At 36.4% G+C, this 15,460-nt stretch overlaps 1 protein-coding gene across 1 annotated transcript; it reads right to left on the bottom strand.

Annotated features, from left to right (window-relative positions):
• Positions 1–14,219: 14,219 nt before the first annotated feature.
• LOC123656208 lies at positions 14,220–15,246 on the bottom strand. Its single transcript, XM_045591913.1, has 2 exons — positions 15,126–15,246; positions 14,220–14,623 (listed from the first exon to the last, which is right to left on the bottom strand). Exons 1-2 carry the CDS (start codon positions 15,244–15,246, stop codon positions 14,220–14,222), a joined length of 525 nt encoding a protein of 174 aa, XP_045447869.1.
• Positions 15,247–15,460: the final 214 nt, after the last annotated feature.

The raw sequence follows: 15,460 nt of genomic DNA, 5'->3' as shown, positions 1-15,460 counted from the left end.
CTCTAGCTCATTACTCACAGCCTCTTCATCTCCTTTTCGACATTTCAAAAAATGAAGGATCTGGTAAGTTAGCTCTATCTGTGGGATTAGAAAAAAATAATGGATATCTTTAAATTTCACACAAGGACGTCTGCACCTAAGGTAGCAGCCGGCTGATACATATACAATTTTATTAATTGTTCATACATTTTGGAAAGATTGTACTCACAAATATTGTGTATTATGTTGGTCAGTTCATACATACACACACACAAACATATATCTATTATCTATATTATTTATAAAAGTGAAAGGTCACTCATTACGAAATCTCCGAAACTATAACACCTACAAACTTAAAATTTGGCAGTTTGGTTCCTTATAAAGTGTAAACATCTGCTAAGAACGAATTTTCCAAAACTCGACTCCTAAGGGGGTGAAACGGGGGTTGGAAGTTTGTATGAAATTACTCTGTTTTTGAAGTAAGAGACTTGAAATTTTAAATGTACGCTTTATAAATGCCGAGAATGTGTCCAAATAATGTATCTTTAGAAATCAATTCCCTTTTGGGGTTAAAACGGGGGATGGTAGGTTCACTCACTTATCACGAAATCTCCGAAACTATAACAGCTACAAACTTGAAATTTGGCAGGTAGGTTCCTTATAGGGCGTAGAAATTCGCTAAGAACGGACTTCACGACCAACACTGACCTCTCAACTTGACCCCTAAAGGGGATAAAACGGGGGTTGGAAGTTTGTATAAAAGTCCTATGATTTGAAGTAAGAGACTAGAAATTTAAAATGTATGCTCTACAGATGGTGAGGAGGTGTCCAAATAATGCATCGTAATATATATATAGACAAAGACATCCTCGAGCATAGTCTCAAGATGGCGATTCATAATAGAGACACCGCCGTCATTGAGAGTATTTTCGAAATGTCAAAATAAAATTCGAGTAGGTTGCTTTGCTTGGGAGGAGTAAGGTGGTGGTAATATAGATAATATTAAAAAATATATTTTTAAGAAAACGATTACGCATGTAAATAATGTAAGATTAAACTAGATATAAGTATAAATAATAATAATAATAATAATAAAAGAAAAAAAACAGAAATTGTACCATACATTAAAATAAGAACCGGTCGGTGGACTCACGTCTCTTTTGGAGACATTAAAAACATAATCTAACTATGGGTTCATAAGCCCGTGGATGTATATCACTTGTAATATATATATATATATATATATATATATATATATATATAGAAGAGAAAGGTCACTGATTCACTCATCACGAGAACTCAAAAAACGCTGGATGGTCCATCCATCCAGGATCGACATAGATGACATTTGGCAGGGAGGTAGATTATAGTTAGTAGACGTCCGCTAAGAACGGATTTTGAGATATTCCACCGCTAAGGGGGTTTAACTGGGGTTGATAGTTTGTATGAAACATATACAGTAGCTATAAGTTCGCCTGAGAGCTTATTTATACTGCAGCCTGAAAATAAAACTAGAAATGTGGTGTATAGAGATACTAAATTGTGCCTTTTAAAAACTTACTCAGTGTGATAAGCATTTCAAGTGACTGAAATAATAAATAAATTGCGTTAACCATCTTAATAGAAATGCATATCTTCATAACCACGCGAACGTAGTCGCGGACAACAGTTAGTGTATTATAAAACAAAGTCCCCAAAAGTGTATGTGATCGATTCCCTCAAAATTTACTGAACGGATTTTAATGTGGTTTCACCAATGGAGAGAGGGCTTCAAGAGGAAGGTTTACGGAATGGCTAAGGCGATTTTGATGAGAGTTTCACTGGAAGGCTGCCGGGAAAACTTTGTGACACACTGATTTCAACGCGGGCGAAGCCGCGGGCAAAGCTAGTATAAATATATATATATATCACAAATTCCATTAAAACATTCAAACTTCTATTATATACAAAAAAGAAATTATCAAAATACCTGCTCATTTGTCTGATGGAAAACTTCTAGGCAACAAACCAGTAAAATTGGATGTATTACACTTGGGAAGATGAATGTTGAAAGATATTTGAACGGTATTTCTGCGCAAAGAAAATATTTTTCAAATTATGATAAGGAAAGACTAAAGACTTAAATTTGACGAAAACTATAAAGAACCTTACCCGTGGAACTTACATACGTGACAAAGGTTCTATACCAACTGATCTCTGTATGCAGTATATGAAATGCGAGCTGCAGCATGATCATGTAACCGTCACGTTCTGTTGTCGTCCTCACGATTTCACAAATATTAAAATGATGTTTTGCCAATTGTCGAATTGTGTTTGCCACATTACTATTCCCTGTGTATTACATCAAATAAATATATTAAGAATGTAAATTTATCTATATGATTAATTGTGTTACGGTAGTACATATCTAATACAAAAAACAAACATGAAATAGAATAAAACGATAATCAAAAAGTAAGTAGGGACACAAATATCGGTCTTACCGCTACAAAGAAAGAACACGAAGTAAGAAAAAAGAAGTAAAAAGAAAACTGATCGAAGATAACAAATCAGCTAAAGAATACCACAATAGTTTGTGCGACGCTACAGTTTACATTTCATGGAGATAAAAATCGTAGTAGGTAAAAAACAATCTCAATAACAGTCTCAATTGGTACATTAATTATTATAAAATTTATTATAGTAATTTTACATTTTCTCAAAAGATTTTGTTGAAAGATAAAACTTCTTAAGTTTTTGTTTAAGATAATTGTCTCTGATACATTCAACCGAATGTAATGGTAGGATATTAATTAATCGAGGGACAATATAAGAAGCCGTTCTTCCACCATACACATTGTTGACGCGAGCTGTGTTGAACTGGTTCTTATTGCCCTTGTATTGTGGGGTGGTCAGTATAAGCTTATTATTTTTCACAAAACTCAGAAATGTGGTAATTTTGTTATTGTCATTGTGGTCTCTGACTAATTGTAAATGGGATACATAGATTTTTAAACCGCTGAAGTCGTTTTAGTCGAACTGATTGTGAGATATATGTATATAACGGAGATTTTACCGATTTCCGATGTTTCTTCGTTGATCTTACGATTATTTCCCAGATTAGTCACAAACGTCGGGCCTATTTTAAAGGTTTCTGTATTCTCCCAAGCAATTATTGAAGTGACTTTCTTGACTTCCGGTGTTTCTAAAAATATTTTATAGTATTTCATAGGGCAGTCTTAAAGATTAATAGATTAATTTGCTAGCAACAACAAGGACGTTGAACATAATAATAAAATAAAACGTTAATGGTTACAAAATAATTCAAACTTATTTGAAATGGTCATTTGCAGATATTTACGCAGAGAGCTTAGAAAAGTTTTATTATTTTCTTGCTATAAGTTGACATGGAGCAAGTTCTGAGTTTGCGTTCTGTATGGTCACTCTTCTTTTCTCTCTCTTTCATATTTCCTTTATTACCAGTACCGCTTCTACAGTTCTTTTTGTGTTATTGACTATGACGGATGTTTTTGATCAGCTAACAAGTGCACTTGCTTCTTTGATGTCTTTTAAATATGTCACTTTTAAAAATGAACTTACTGCAAAACTCTGAAGGCATCAGGAGCTCTAATCTTTGATTCACCATTTTTAGCGTCTGCAGTATTCTTCCAGCAAAGGCTACCAATTGAAATTCTATGAAGCTAACTACTTGAAAATCGAACGTTCCCACCACTTTTGAACAAAGATTGAAAAATGTTTCAGCTTGAAAGAAATAGACAATAATATGTATGTGTTGTCCCCTTCAATAGTAATTTTAATAGGATCGGCCACACTAATACGACTTATGGATGAGGTGAGCTTAACAATACACAAAAATGTGCTAAAAAATCAGATGTTTTCATTGTTACCAACCTCCAACTTGATACCTGCTTTCTGTAATGAGCAAGTTATACAATTCTATAAGGGATTTTGTAATGTTTGCTGGCACTCGCTCAAGATTTTATTAGTTGTTAGCGGCCCACCTTCAAGCCTGTTCGTGCGATAAAAGGTAGACTATGTAACTTCCCAATGTCTACTAAACCTTTATACCAAATTTCATAAAAATCCGTCCAGTGGCTTACAACGTTTTATAACGTTATTATGGACAGAAAAAACGGAGTTTTAATGAATAAAAACTATTTTATTAGTATTGTTCATAAAAACATAAATACAAAATGATAGTTATGTCACAAAAGTGTGATCGACCCTGTAAAATACTACGAAGATACGTACAATCGTCGACCATAAAGAGGTAAATATAGTAGATCTCGTGGCCTGTTGTATACAAAAAGTAAATAACTATTAGGCTATACATAAATCGATCATCACCAGTTTGTTGTTGACACGAAAGATTCATATTGATCTGGAAAAAATTCTTATTATTTAATCTATCTATATTTATATATATATATATAAAAGCGACAGGTCACTCACTCATCACGAAATTTCCGAAACTATAACACCTACAAACTTAAAATTTGGCAGGTAGGCTTCTTATAGAATGTAGACATCCGCTAAGAACGGATTTTACGAAACTCGACCCCTAAGGGGATAAAACAGTGGTTGAAAGTTTATATGAAAGTCCTATGTTTTTTAAGTAAGTGACTTGAAATTTAAAATGTATGCTCTATAGATGGTGAGGAGGTGTCCAAATAATGCATCGTAATCTATGTATATAAAAGAGAAAGGTCACTGACTCACTCATCACGAGAATTCAAAAACCGCTGGATGGTCCATCCATCCAGGATGGACAAAGATGAAATTTGGCAGGGAGGTAGATTATAGTTAATAGACACCCGCTAAGAACGGATTTTGCGATATTCCATCGCTAAAGGGGTTCAATTGGGGTTGATAATTTGTATGAAACATATACAGCACCTATAAGTTCGCCTGATAGATTATTTATACTGTAGCCTGAAAATAAAACTAAAAATCTGGTGTATAGAAATTTTATAAATAAAACTATTCAACTATACTAAATTGTGCCTTTTAAAAAGTTACTCAGGTGATAAGCATTTCAAGTGACTGAAATAAAAAAATAGTTTGTGTTAAACATCTTGATAGTAATGCATATCTTCATAACCACGTGGACGTAGTCGCGGGCGACAGTTAGTGTATTATAAAACAAAGTGCCCAAAAGTGCAAGTGATCAATTCCCTCAAAATCTACTGAACGGATTTTCATGCGGCTTCACCAATGGAGAGAAGACTTCAAGAGGAAGGTTTACGGAACAGCTAAGCCGATTTTGATGAGAGTTTCACTGGAAGTTTGCCGGGAAAACTTTGTGACACACTGATTTCAACGCGGGCGAAGCCGCGGGCACAGTTAGTTAAGTATAAAAATAACTCTAACTTGTGTTAGTAGTACGTTAGTATTATTTAGCTGTATCTTTTGTAAGGCGTTCTTCCCAAGACGGGGTGCTTTAGATTTTATCCAAATGTGCTCTAACCCAATGGAAATGTAAGTAGTACGAATACATGAATCACCTGTTTCAGTTGTTTCAGGATCCGAAACATTCGTGTCATCCTTTCAAAAGCCGTGTATCTTGCCATGAGTGCGACAGCTGTCGTCATATTTCTTAAAGTTATTCGAATATTGTCCACTGGCAGTAGAGTTACAGGACTGTGAGATATGTTATATATCATGATATAAATACAAATCACATCTAAAACCAAATTTTTAAGAATATTTAAATTTAAGACTTTAAATGCTTGGGTATAATATTTGTTACATAGAAGTGAAAAGAAACAAATAAATTTTTTTAAATAAATAAATGAACGATGAATGAAATGTGTGTAAACGCATAACTGCCAAACGAATGCATCAAGTTGGATAATTCTTTTTTTGTGCGTTATTGTTAGAACAAACTTTGTTTAAAAAATCACGAACAAAAAAAATGCGGTTCGAGGTTCGTGATTGCTGGTTCAGTACAAATTTTCAAATATGTCTAATATTATTAAGTTTCCCTTTAACGAATTAATAATACTATTATTCTCTTAAATTTAAGTAAGACTAGCTAAACTGCGCCTTTGATGGTACGCTTGTACGTGTCTAACGCGTTGGCGTAAAGCCCTAATTTTTAGAGGCTTTTAGGAAATTAAACGCTACTAAATTTTCTTAAATGCTATCAAGATGTGTGGAGCTTGAATAGCTCTATCTTTTTTTATGATTCAGAATCACGGAAAATACAGAATCTAATTTAAAAACAAGGGAATGAATATTAATTTAAAATGCTTCTAATTTTTCTGATAAATTTCAATTTTCTGCAGAAAAAATGTGCGACTGAAAATAAAATTTCAACTTAAAGTTGGTTTGGTTGATTTTTGAAATTATAATTGTACTTTCAGATGAAGACTGAAAAAGAATTGAAATAAACGTGTTCATGAAATGAATGATAAATGAGTGATGGAGCATGAATGTGTAAGCCCAAGACTCCTCTGGATCAGGCTAAAAGTCGGACTCACTCGCCTTTTCATCCTTAGGGTCTATGCACCGACAACTGCGCGGAGGTGGGTCATTAAAGGCCCAACAAGAGAGAGAGGAGTTTTGGAATAGCATGAGAGATGTCTTGAATAAGTGCGGAGAAAATGAACGGATCGTGATGTTATGGGACTTTAATGGATGGGTTGGAGTGAAGCGTGATGGGTATGAAAGAGTTTTAGGTGCGTTTGGGGACGAGGGAGTGAATGACAATGGGAGAAACCTGCTTGAAGTATGGTTGGAATGGAATCTTTGCGTGGCCAACACAATGTTTGACCACAAAAAAGATCCATTTGTATACAAGAGATGAGGGTGAGTCTAAAAGTATGATTGATTTTGTTATAGTGGATGAAAGACTGAGGAAGAAAGCGCTAGACACTCGGGCATACCGCGGTGTAGGCCTCGACACAGACCACTTCCTGATCGTAGCCCGAATGCGTGACCTCTTTAAACGGTGGCGACACCGAAGGGCCGAGCCTATGAGTGTTTTGGACAGAGTGAAAGTGGAAAACCTACAAGAAAAGGAAAAGAAAGACGAGTATATAGAGAAACTGAAAGAAAGTTTTAAAGGCATAGAAGAGATAGGTGCGATTGAAGATTTTGGGATACATTTAAGAAAGGGGTCGTGAATGTTGCTATTGAGGTATGCGGAGTAGCTAAAAGAAGGAAAGGACGAAAGAACTATAATGTGTGGATGGATAAAGATGTACAAAAGGCTGTGCAAGAAAAGAAGAAAGAGTGAGATAAGGAAACGTTGTGGTCTGAAAGAAGATGTAGGGACAAAAATTGAGAAAGGTATGCTCAGATGGTTTGGTCATGTCGAGAGAGTGAGTGAAGAACGATTGACGAAAAAAGTGTATAAGGCGAGTGTGGATAGAAGGGTTAGAAGGGGTAGACCTGGGCGGACGTTCCGGGACCAAACAAGGGACGTCTTGAAAAAAGGCCAGATCAAGAGTACCCTAAACCAAAGAGCATCTATGAAGGGAATAATGAAAGTGGACGAAGCGAAAGAAGTATGTAAGGATCGTAGCAAGTGGAAAGAAGTGGTCTCTGCCTACGCCTACGGGAAAGAGGCGTGACTATATGTATGTATGTATGTATGTATGAAACAATCTAAAGCAAGACTTGATCTAGATTTCAATATTGTATCTATTTTGCTTACTGGTGAGAGATATCTAAGTTTGTATGGACTTTAAATCTATAATGAGCAAAATTTGTGATAGATTACTGGAATCAATATATCATAAAATATAATAAGACCCTTACTAAGAAACGTAAAAAACACTTTCCCCAAGATGTCAATGGTTCGAGAGGCTTGGTAGTTAGGGTTGCAGACATATGGCGCTAATCCGAACCAGCGTGATATTTGTAATATTAAGGCTAGTTCACTGTGCGCCATGGTAATAACCTATTGATATAATATAAGTTAAAATACAGGCACCAAATTACCTACCGAATAACATATTGTCAGTACATTCAAGTAATACTCTGATTAAATCGATTTTACGTTGGTATAAAAAGAAGATATAAAAGGAAAATTTTAGATTTATTTGTAGTAACGACATTTATACGAGTAAGTGGTTTTCCTTGGAGATACCGATATGCGTTGATATATTCAAAGGAAGTTCAAACATTTAGTTCTGAAAGAAACTTTTAAATTCTAGTGAAATGAAAATAATGTGATGCTCGTTCTATAATATAGACTTATTTTAGACATTAATGGAATATTTAATATCGTGACTTATTTTAATACAAAAATTTAAACGGATATATATTATATCATAATATGACTGACGATCGTTGTCAGGTGTACGTGATAACATTCGGGACCGACGGCTTAACGTGTTCTCTTAGGCACGGTGGGGAGACCCACAAGGACTGCACAAACACCCAGACCACGGCAAAATCTGTATGCCCAATACAAATGTTTGTTATGTGCGGGGATGGAACCCGCAACCGCCAGAGTAACAATCACAAACCAGTGCTGTGCCCGTTATGCCACCGCGTCGTCGTTTATTCTATACACACTGTAAAAATTAAACAACTGTTAGAATGAAGTGCTGCATGTGATGCCAAAGGTTTTCCTAACCTTTAACCACCGTCATACATTTTTTGTCACCCGGTTAATATAGCGGTCTAAGAGACCGCTATATTATTTTATTAATAGAACTAACAATATCTTTCATATATGACATTGATTTTAATGTTTTTACAGATAAAGAAGTATATTTGAACAAACAAAGAACAAAAAATAAGAATCAATATTGATTTATATTTTTAAACCACCATAAACTGTTTAGCCCCAAACATTTTGGGAAATTACACTTGAGATCACCAAGCGACAATGAGTTCACCAATATGTGCGTTGGACGCAGATAGTATCTTACTAAACACATTTATTTTATGAAATCTTCTGATTTCTCACTTTTTGTCCAGGGTGGTCCAGTATGTGATATTTTTATAGGTATTCAAACATATAAAAAAATAATAATCTAATTATTATGATTACACTTCAAAAAAGTTACGTACTCTCAGACTTGCGGTCACAGTGACCGCTGTTTGACTTTGAAACCAAATTATTATATTTACGTCAACTGTATGCTGCGTCACAAATACTACCTGTAACAATGTCAGTGCTTCTAAATTCCAAGGTAAAAAGAGACTCAGGACGGGGGATCCAGGGAAAATGTCATCTACCATGCTCGAAAATCATAGCGTTCTGTTTGACTGCATAACTGTGGTCAGTGCTGATTCGGTCTCAAGTGATATGGTTGGCTTAGTGACTAAGTAAAACCGACTAACCGAATAGAGAACAAACACAAACCTGTTAAAGACGATGTCGAATAAACGCGCAACGTGCATGACTTCGAATATATAGCGTTAATGTTAAATGATAACGATCTTAGACCTAATGGAGACTGATTAGTTACAGAACACAAAGCCTTCACCATCGTAACGTTGGAAATGTATAATCCACCGGATCTATCTTTCTGTTAGTCTGTAACATTTTCTCATAAATATATCGACGTTTACGAGCTGTGTCCTTAATGTATTAAGAATATTGTGGAATACATCGTATCAGAATCCGCCACGCCTTAGTAGCTTTTAACTAAATTACTATCATTAGAATTTTATGAAAACGATATTACTTCGAAAAATTCATTAGTTATTATAGGTGCATTATTTTAATTACTGATTATAAAATAATGTATGATATTTTAGTGTTGAAATTTAGTTATTTTGATGTTTTTATTTTCCTTGTAACTAGTGCTAGATCGGTGGCGATTGATTTGTTGTTAGACGGAACGCTCACGACGCACTTGTGTGTTATACCGGTTAAAAAGATTCGATCATTTCCATCAAGAGTGTCGCAGGATGCTTATATGTATAACCGAATGAAGAGTGCTCAACAGGTAATATCTTAAATTGTAGCATTAATCATATAAATAAACGCAGAATATATCTGCGGAACAGTTTGCGAGGAAGCACGACTGATATTTGTTTCGGCTCATCAATCTTTTTATTCATATTTACTTTAGGTGTACAAAGTATGTTTGTTGTAAACTCATCAATCGTCGTCACAACTTAGATCAGTATCATTTGAGATTACCTATTTGCTTATCTATCAGCTAATGTGAGTACCTTAGTTTGTAAGAAATGGTATCAACTGTGAATGTAGTGGTCTGTTAAAGGACACACATTATGATTCTATAGTTTTTTATCAAAATTAATAGCGCTTTTGGCTATGGCCTTTTCTATTTTTGATATATTTAAATGATCTTCCATTTTTCTCTAAAAGTGTCAGTGATATTATGTGTTTGTCTCCACAGGTTGTAACCATGAAAGGCAGTGCTATAAATTTTAACGTTGAAAATATCACGCTGGCTCGGAATAGCGCCATACGTCTGCACACCTGAGTACCAAGTATGCAGGACCGTTGACATCTGCGGGAGAATAGTTTTCACTTTCACCAGTATGAATTAATTTATATTTTAAGATTACTTTTAATTTTACATTCACATATGTAAAAAGTTAATCAACATCGTTTGTCAGTTAAATATAATATTGGACTTAAGAAATATGGCATAATGGCATATGATATGGCTTAATGGCATATGAATAATAAGAAAATAATATGTTGATATACTTAGATATACATATTAATATATTATTTTTTCATAATAATTTACGTTCGTTGATATACCATCCAGACTATATGCAAAAATGAACGCCTCGACACACTTCGACACAATTCAAAGACAGATAGTGTCGACTGAATTAAACTATCGTCCCTCGAAGATTTTATCTTATTTTTGTACTGCCGCTAAATTTGTTTTAGATGTTGTAGGCTTGATATTGACGATAAAACAGACATTTTTCGATGATAATCAAATTAAACTCACTGTCAAATTTATTCAGAATTGTATGAGAATTTTGGAAGCAATCACTGTCCTCATTGGGCTCTATACAGCGTTTGATAGGCTAAGAAGAATGTTTCAGTTCCAGAAACGACTAGATCAGGTGATGTTTCTAGTGATGTATTCATATTAACAATAATCACATGTCAATTTTAAGTAAGTTTTGGATATTAAGTAGTTAACGTTGATTTATTCATTGTATTCATTTATTGTTCACGCCATAGTTAGCGCGAACTTGTGGAGGCATACGTCTAGCAGTGGACTGCAATAGGCTGTAAGTGGTAGTGAGTGTGTGAGTGGTGTATTCATTTATAGCAGAAGAATGTGTATGATTGTTTTCAATATTGTTACCTAAGTGAACTGATGTACCTATACTTACAAGTTCATCTTCAGTGTCCGAATTCAAATTGGAATTGGAATCAAATTGGTTGGAATTTCATGATTCCAATTTTATTGGTAACCATGACCGCTTTTAGGACGCAAGTAGTTCTCAAGAAACTCAAATATACAAATTAATTCCTCTAGGTCATTTTGTATATTGACCTGAATTTAGGTCAGGTAAAAGCTTAATATAATGAAATCAAACTACACATACTGTTTCTAAGCTACTGTATACAGAAATTAGTTTTAAGTTAGATTTAAATTTAGTTTGAGCAACTTAATATTATCTATACTCATCTATACTAATATTATAAAGCTGAAGAGTTTGTTTGTTTGTTTGTTTGAACGCGCTAATCTCAGAAACTACTGGTCCGATTTGAAAAATTATTTTAGGATTAGATAGCCCATTTATCGAGGAAGGTTATAGGCTATATATCATCACGCTAAGACAAAAGGAGCGGAGCACCAATGAAGAATGTTTCAAAATCGGGGGTTCTTTTTTCCTTTTGAGAGCTTCCGCTGCGTGCGCTGTGAAAACAGGTAAAGTTTCGCAAAAATTATGTATGACAGAATTGATCCTCTGTAAAAGTTCTAAGTGCTGTGTGGCTACGGCACTAAAGAATTTAGCCACCCCCTCTCTTCCCGTGGGTGTCGTAAGAGGCGACTAAGGGATAACAAGGTTCCACAACCATCTTGGAACTTAAGAAGCCGACCGATGGCGGGATAGCCATCCAACTGCTGGCTTTGAAATACACAGGCCGAAGACGGGCAGCAGCGTCTTTGGTGCGACAAAGCCAGTACTGTGGTCACCAACCCGCCTGCCCAGCGTGGTGACTATGGGCAAAACACATGAGTTCACGTTATTTTTGACGTAAACTTGTGGAGGCCTATGTCCAGCAGTGGACTGTATAGGCTGTAATGATGAAAAGTTCTAAAAAAAAGTCCGTGACAGCATATATCTATCTGTATTTGATACATAATGAAGCCTTAATGGATTGATTAAAAGTCAATAGAAATTTTTAAGTATAATTAATTCGTTTTATTACAAGGTGACACCGTGACAAGTTGAAAAGGGAAGGGCCGGAAGAAGTTATAGATAACAGACTATGCAAAAAGACAATAAATTCTATAAAGCAAACTACAGATAATAATTACACAACAGATAAAGCCAACTACAGATAATAGATACTACTATAATTCTAACTAATGACGACAATTACTACTATAAAAAAAATATAAACTAAACTGCCTTGCGCGGCAATATCCTCCCGCCTCGTTGAAAGGAAGCCCTTTCAACCTTGAAGATCTTCAGTAGTTTGTAGGGGGACAGAGGCGCACAAGTGGCCGCCGTACACAGCCTCTAGTGGTGGACAAGTCCGCGACCCTGGATACGCCGTCTGGACCCGGGAACAAACGCGTCACTCGCCCAAGCCTCCAGCACAGCGGAGAGACGTGGTCTTCATGGATGAAAACTAAATCACCGACGTTCAGCTTTGCTTTGTTGGTTCTCCATTTGGTTCGCTGTTGTATTTCCGAAATGCTTGCCCTCTGCCATCTTTGCCAAAAATGCTGATACATTTTTTCTATGCGTGCATATCGTTTCAGGGTGTTCTCGTTGTGGTTGTCAAACGCCTGTGTTCGCAGCGCAGTCAAAGGTCTTCCGATTAGGAAGTGCCCTGGGGAGAGGGAGAGGAGATCGTCAGGGGATGATGAGATGGGACATAAAGGGCGACTGTTAAGTATCGCTTCCACTTGCGCAAACAAAGTTGAAAGTTCTGCGAATGTGACATGACTGTTGCCCATGACACGTTTTAAATGGTGTTTAGCGGACTTAATGCCACTTTCCCAGATTCCGCCGAAATGTGCAGCTCGACTTGGTGAGAATACAAATTTAATAGTTTCTTGAGTGGCAAAGTCGGACAGAGACTCTTGGTTAGTTTTTAAAAATTGCCCTAACTCTTTGGCAGCGGCGACAAAATTTCTACCATTATCGCAAAATATTTCCGCTGGCTTACCTCTTCGTGCAATAAACCTTCGAAGCGTCATTATAAATGCATTTTTGGACAAATCACTTACGGCCTCTAAGTGGACGCATTTGAAAAGTAAGCAGACAAATAAGCAAAGGTAACATTTTATGGGTTTACTGCCATGACCTTTACGGTTCAATATTTGAAAAGGACCGCCGAAGTCCAGACCGACGGAGATAAAAGGGAAATCTGGGTCAATTCTCTGAGCAACTAAACGCGTCGGCAGCGCGTGCAGTTGTCTACCGTGTGCCGAGCGAGTCACCTTCCATTTATAGGCCACACTCGTTGATCACCATCGTTGACCAGGGATAACAACAATTGAGGTGGTGCGTGCATATTTTTTTTGTGCTCGTGAACAAATATAAGTTTAGTAAGTCGATGGGACGCATGGAGTAAAATTGGGTGTTTCTTTTCGTACGAGTAATTAGAGGCTTCGATTCTGCCACCGACTCGGATCAACTTCTCGCTCATAAAAGGTGACAACGATAAGATTTTAGCTTTGGGACTCAACAATTTATTTTTACTAAGAGTTTCGTACTCTGTGGGAAAAGAATCGACCTGCGCTATTACACATAGTCCGTTGAATGACTGGCTCAGCTCATCTACGGTTAAGTTTTCCAGCCGTTTATTTTTGGTATTTCTCGAATTATAAATGAATCTATGGACATAAGCAAAGGAACGTTGAAGTCAATTGAGTGAAGAATAATTTTCAAAATTAATGAATGGTTCCGCAACAGTAGTAGTATTTGGTTTTATTTCAGGAATTACAATGATTTTATTGCATTTTAACACGAGCCAGTGATTTTCGTGTTCAACTAAAAATTTAGGTCCGCACCACCACAGATCCAGGGATTGTAGGCTACAAGCATCTACGCCACGAGAGATCAAATCAGCTGGATTTTCAGCAGTGGGTTCAGTACCGCCAGGTTGATGGGTAAGTTATTTCTAATATTTCTGTGACACGATTTGCCACAAATGATTTTAACTGTGTTATATTATTTTTCAGCCATGCCAGAATTATGCTCGAGTCAGACCAGTAAAGCACGCGATCAGGTTTGTAACGCAGCGAGTCCAGTACAGCTTTGCTAAGCCTCGCAGCCAGCAGTGCGGCACAGAGCTCGAGACGTACTATCGTCGTGGGCTTCACAGGTGAGACTTTAGACTTACTGCATAAAAGTTTTACAGTGATGTCACCGTTTGCAGCAACAGACCTCATATAAACGCCACTGCCGTAGGCGACTTGTGAGGCGTCACTGAAAACATGCATTTCAATTGATTTAGGCGAGTCACATATAACTGGCCTGGTTATATTCAAACCTTGAATAAAAGGTAAGTTGTCAGCAAAATTATTTCACTCTTCTTTAATGATATCTAGGACTGGTTCGTCCCAATCAAGTTTTTCTTTCCACAGTTTTTGTAAAAGAATTTTAGCTTTTACTATACAAGGGCTAACCAAACCTAAGGGGTCAAAAATTTTGAATGAATTTGACATTATGTACTTTTTAGTAATTTTTTCAACGGAAGGAGGAGTTTTTGTAGGAAAATTAAACGTGTCATGCGTAGGTTAAATTTTCATGAATGTTTATGCTTGAGTCCACGAACAAAGTAGGTAAATTACTTTTATGTTTTCGCAAATTGAAACATCTTAGTCTCAAAGCCTCCGCGACCAAACTTTGTATGTACCGCAGTTCGTTTTCGTCATTAGATCCTGTAATAAGGTCATCTACATAAAAATCTTTTTGTATTACCGTTTTTATGAGCGGATCGTGCTGCTCCTCCCCGAGCTGCGACAGACATCGAGTGCTTAAATAACTCGCGCTTGCGGTGCCGTAAGTAAGAGTATTTAATCGCAGCGTTCTAAGGGGCTCGGACTCATCTCCTCTCCAAATGACGAGTTGCAAGTCACGGTCATCAGTGTTCACTTGAACCTGGCGGTACATCTTTTCGATGTCGCCAGACAAGATAAACCGGTACTCCCCTCACGAGTATGGAGAAGAGAGAATCCTGAAAATTTGGCCCAATCATTAGACATCAGCACTATCAATTAAAAATTTATGAAATTGATCCAAAGTCTGGACATCATCGAGAGTGTTACGGTACTCCTCCCACTTCATCAGATTATTTTGCCTATCAAGTATGGACTAAACCATTGCT

The sequence above is a fragment of the Melitaea cinxia genome, chromosome 9 (genome assembly GCF_905220565.1).
Source record: "Melitaea cinxia chromosome 9, ilMelCinx1.1, whole genome shotgun sequence".
In the NCBI taxonomy this organism is placed as follows: Eukaryota; Metazoa; Arthropoda; class Insecta; order Lepidoptera; family Nymphalidae; genus Melitaea; species Melitaea cinxia.
This window is presented reverse-complemented; position numbering and strand designations above follow the sequence as displayed.

Excerpts from the sequence above, each read along its gene's own strand:
- LOC123656208 (XM_045591913.1), bottom strand. The coding sequence starts at position 15,246 with ATGTACCGCCAGGTTCAAGTGAACACTGATGACCGTGACTTGCAACTC. Across the intron at positions 14,624-15,125 it reads TCTTACTTACGGCACCGCAA|GTTTGAATATAACCAGGCCA; the intron begins GCGCGAGTTATT and ends CTTTTATTCAAG.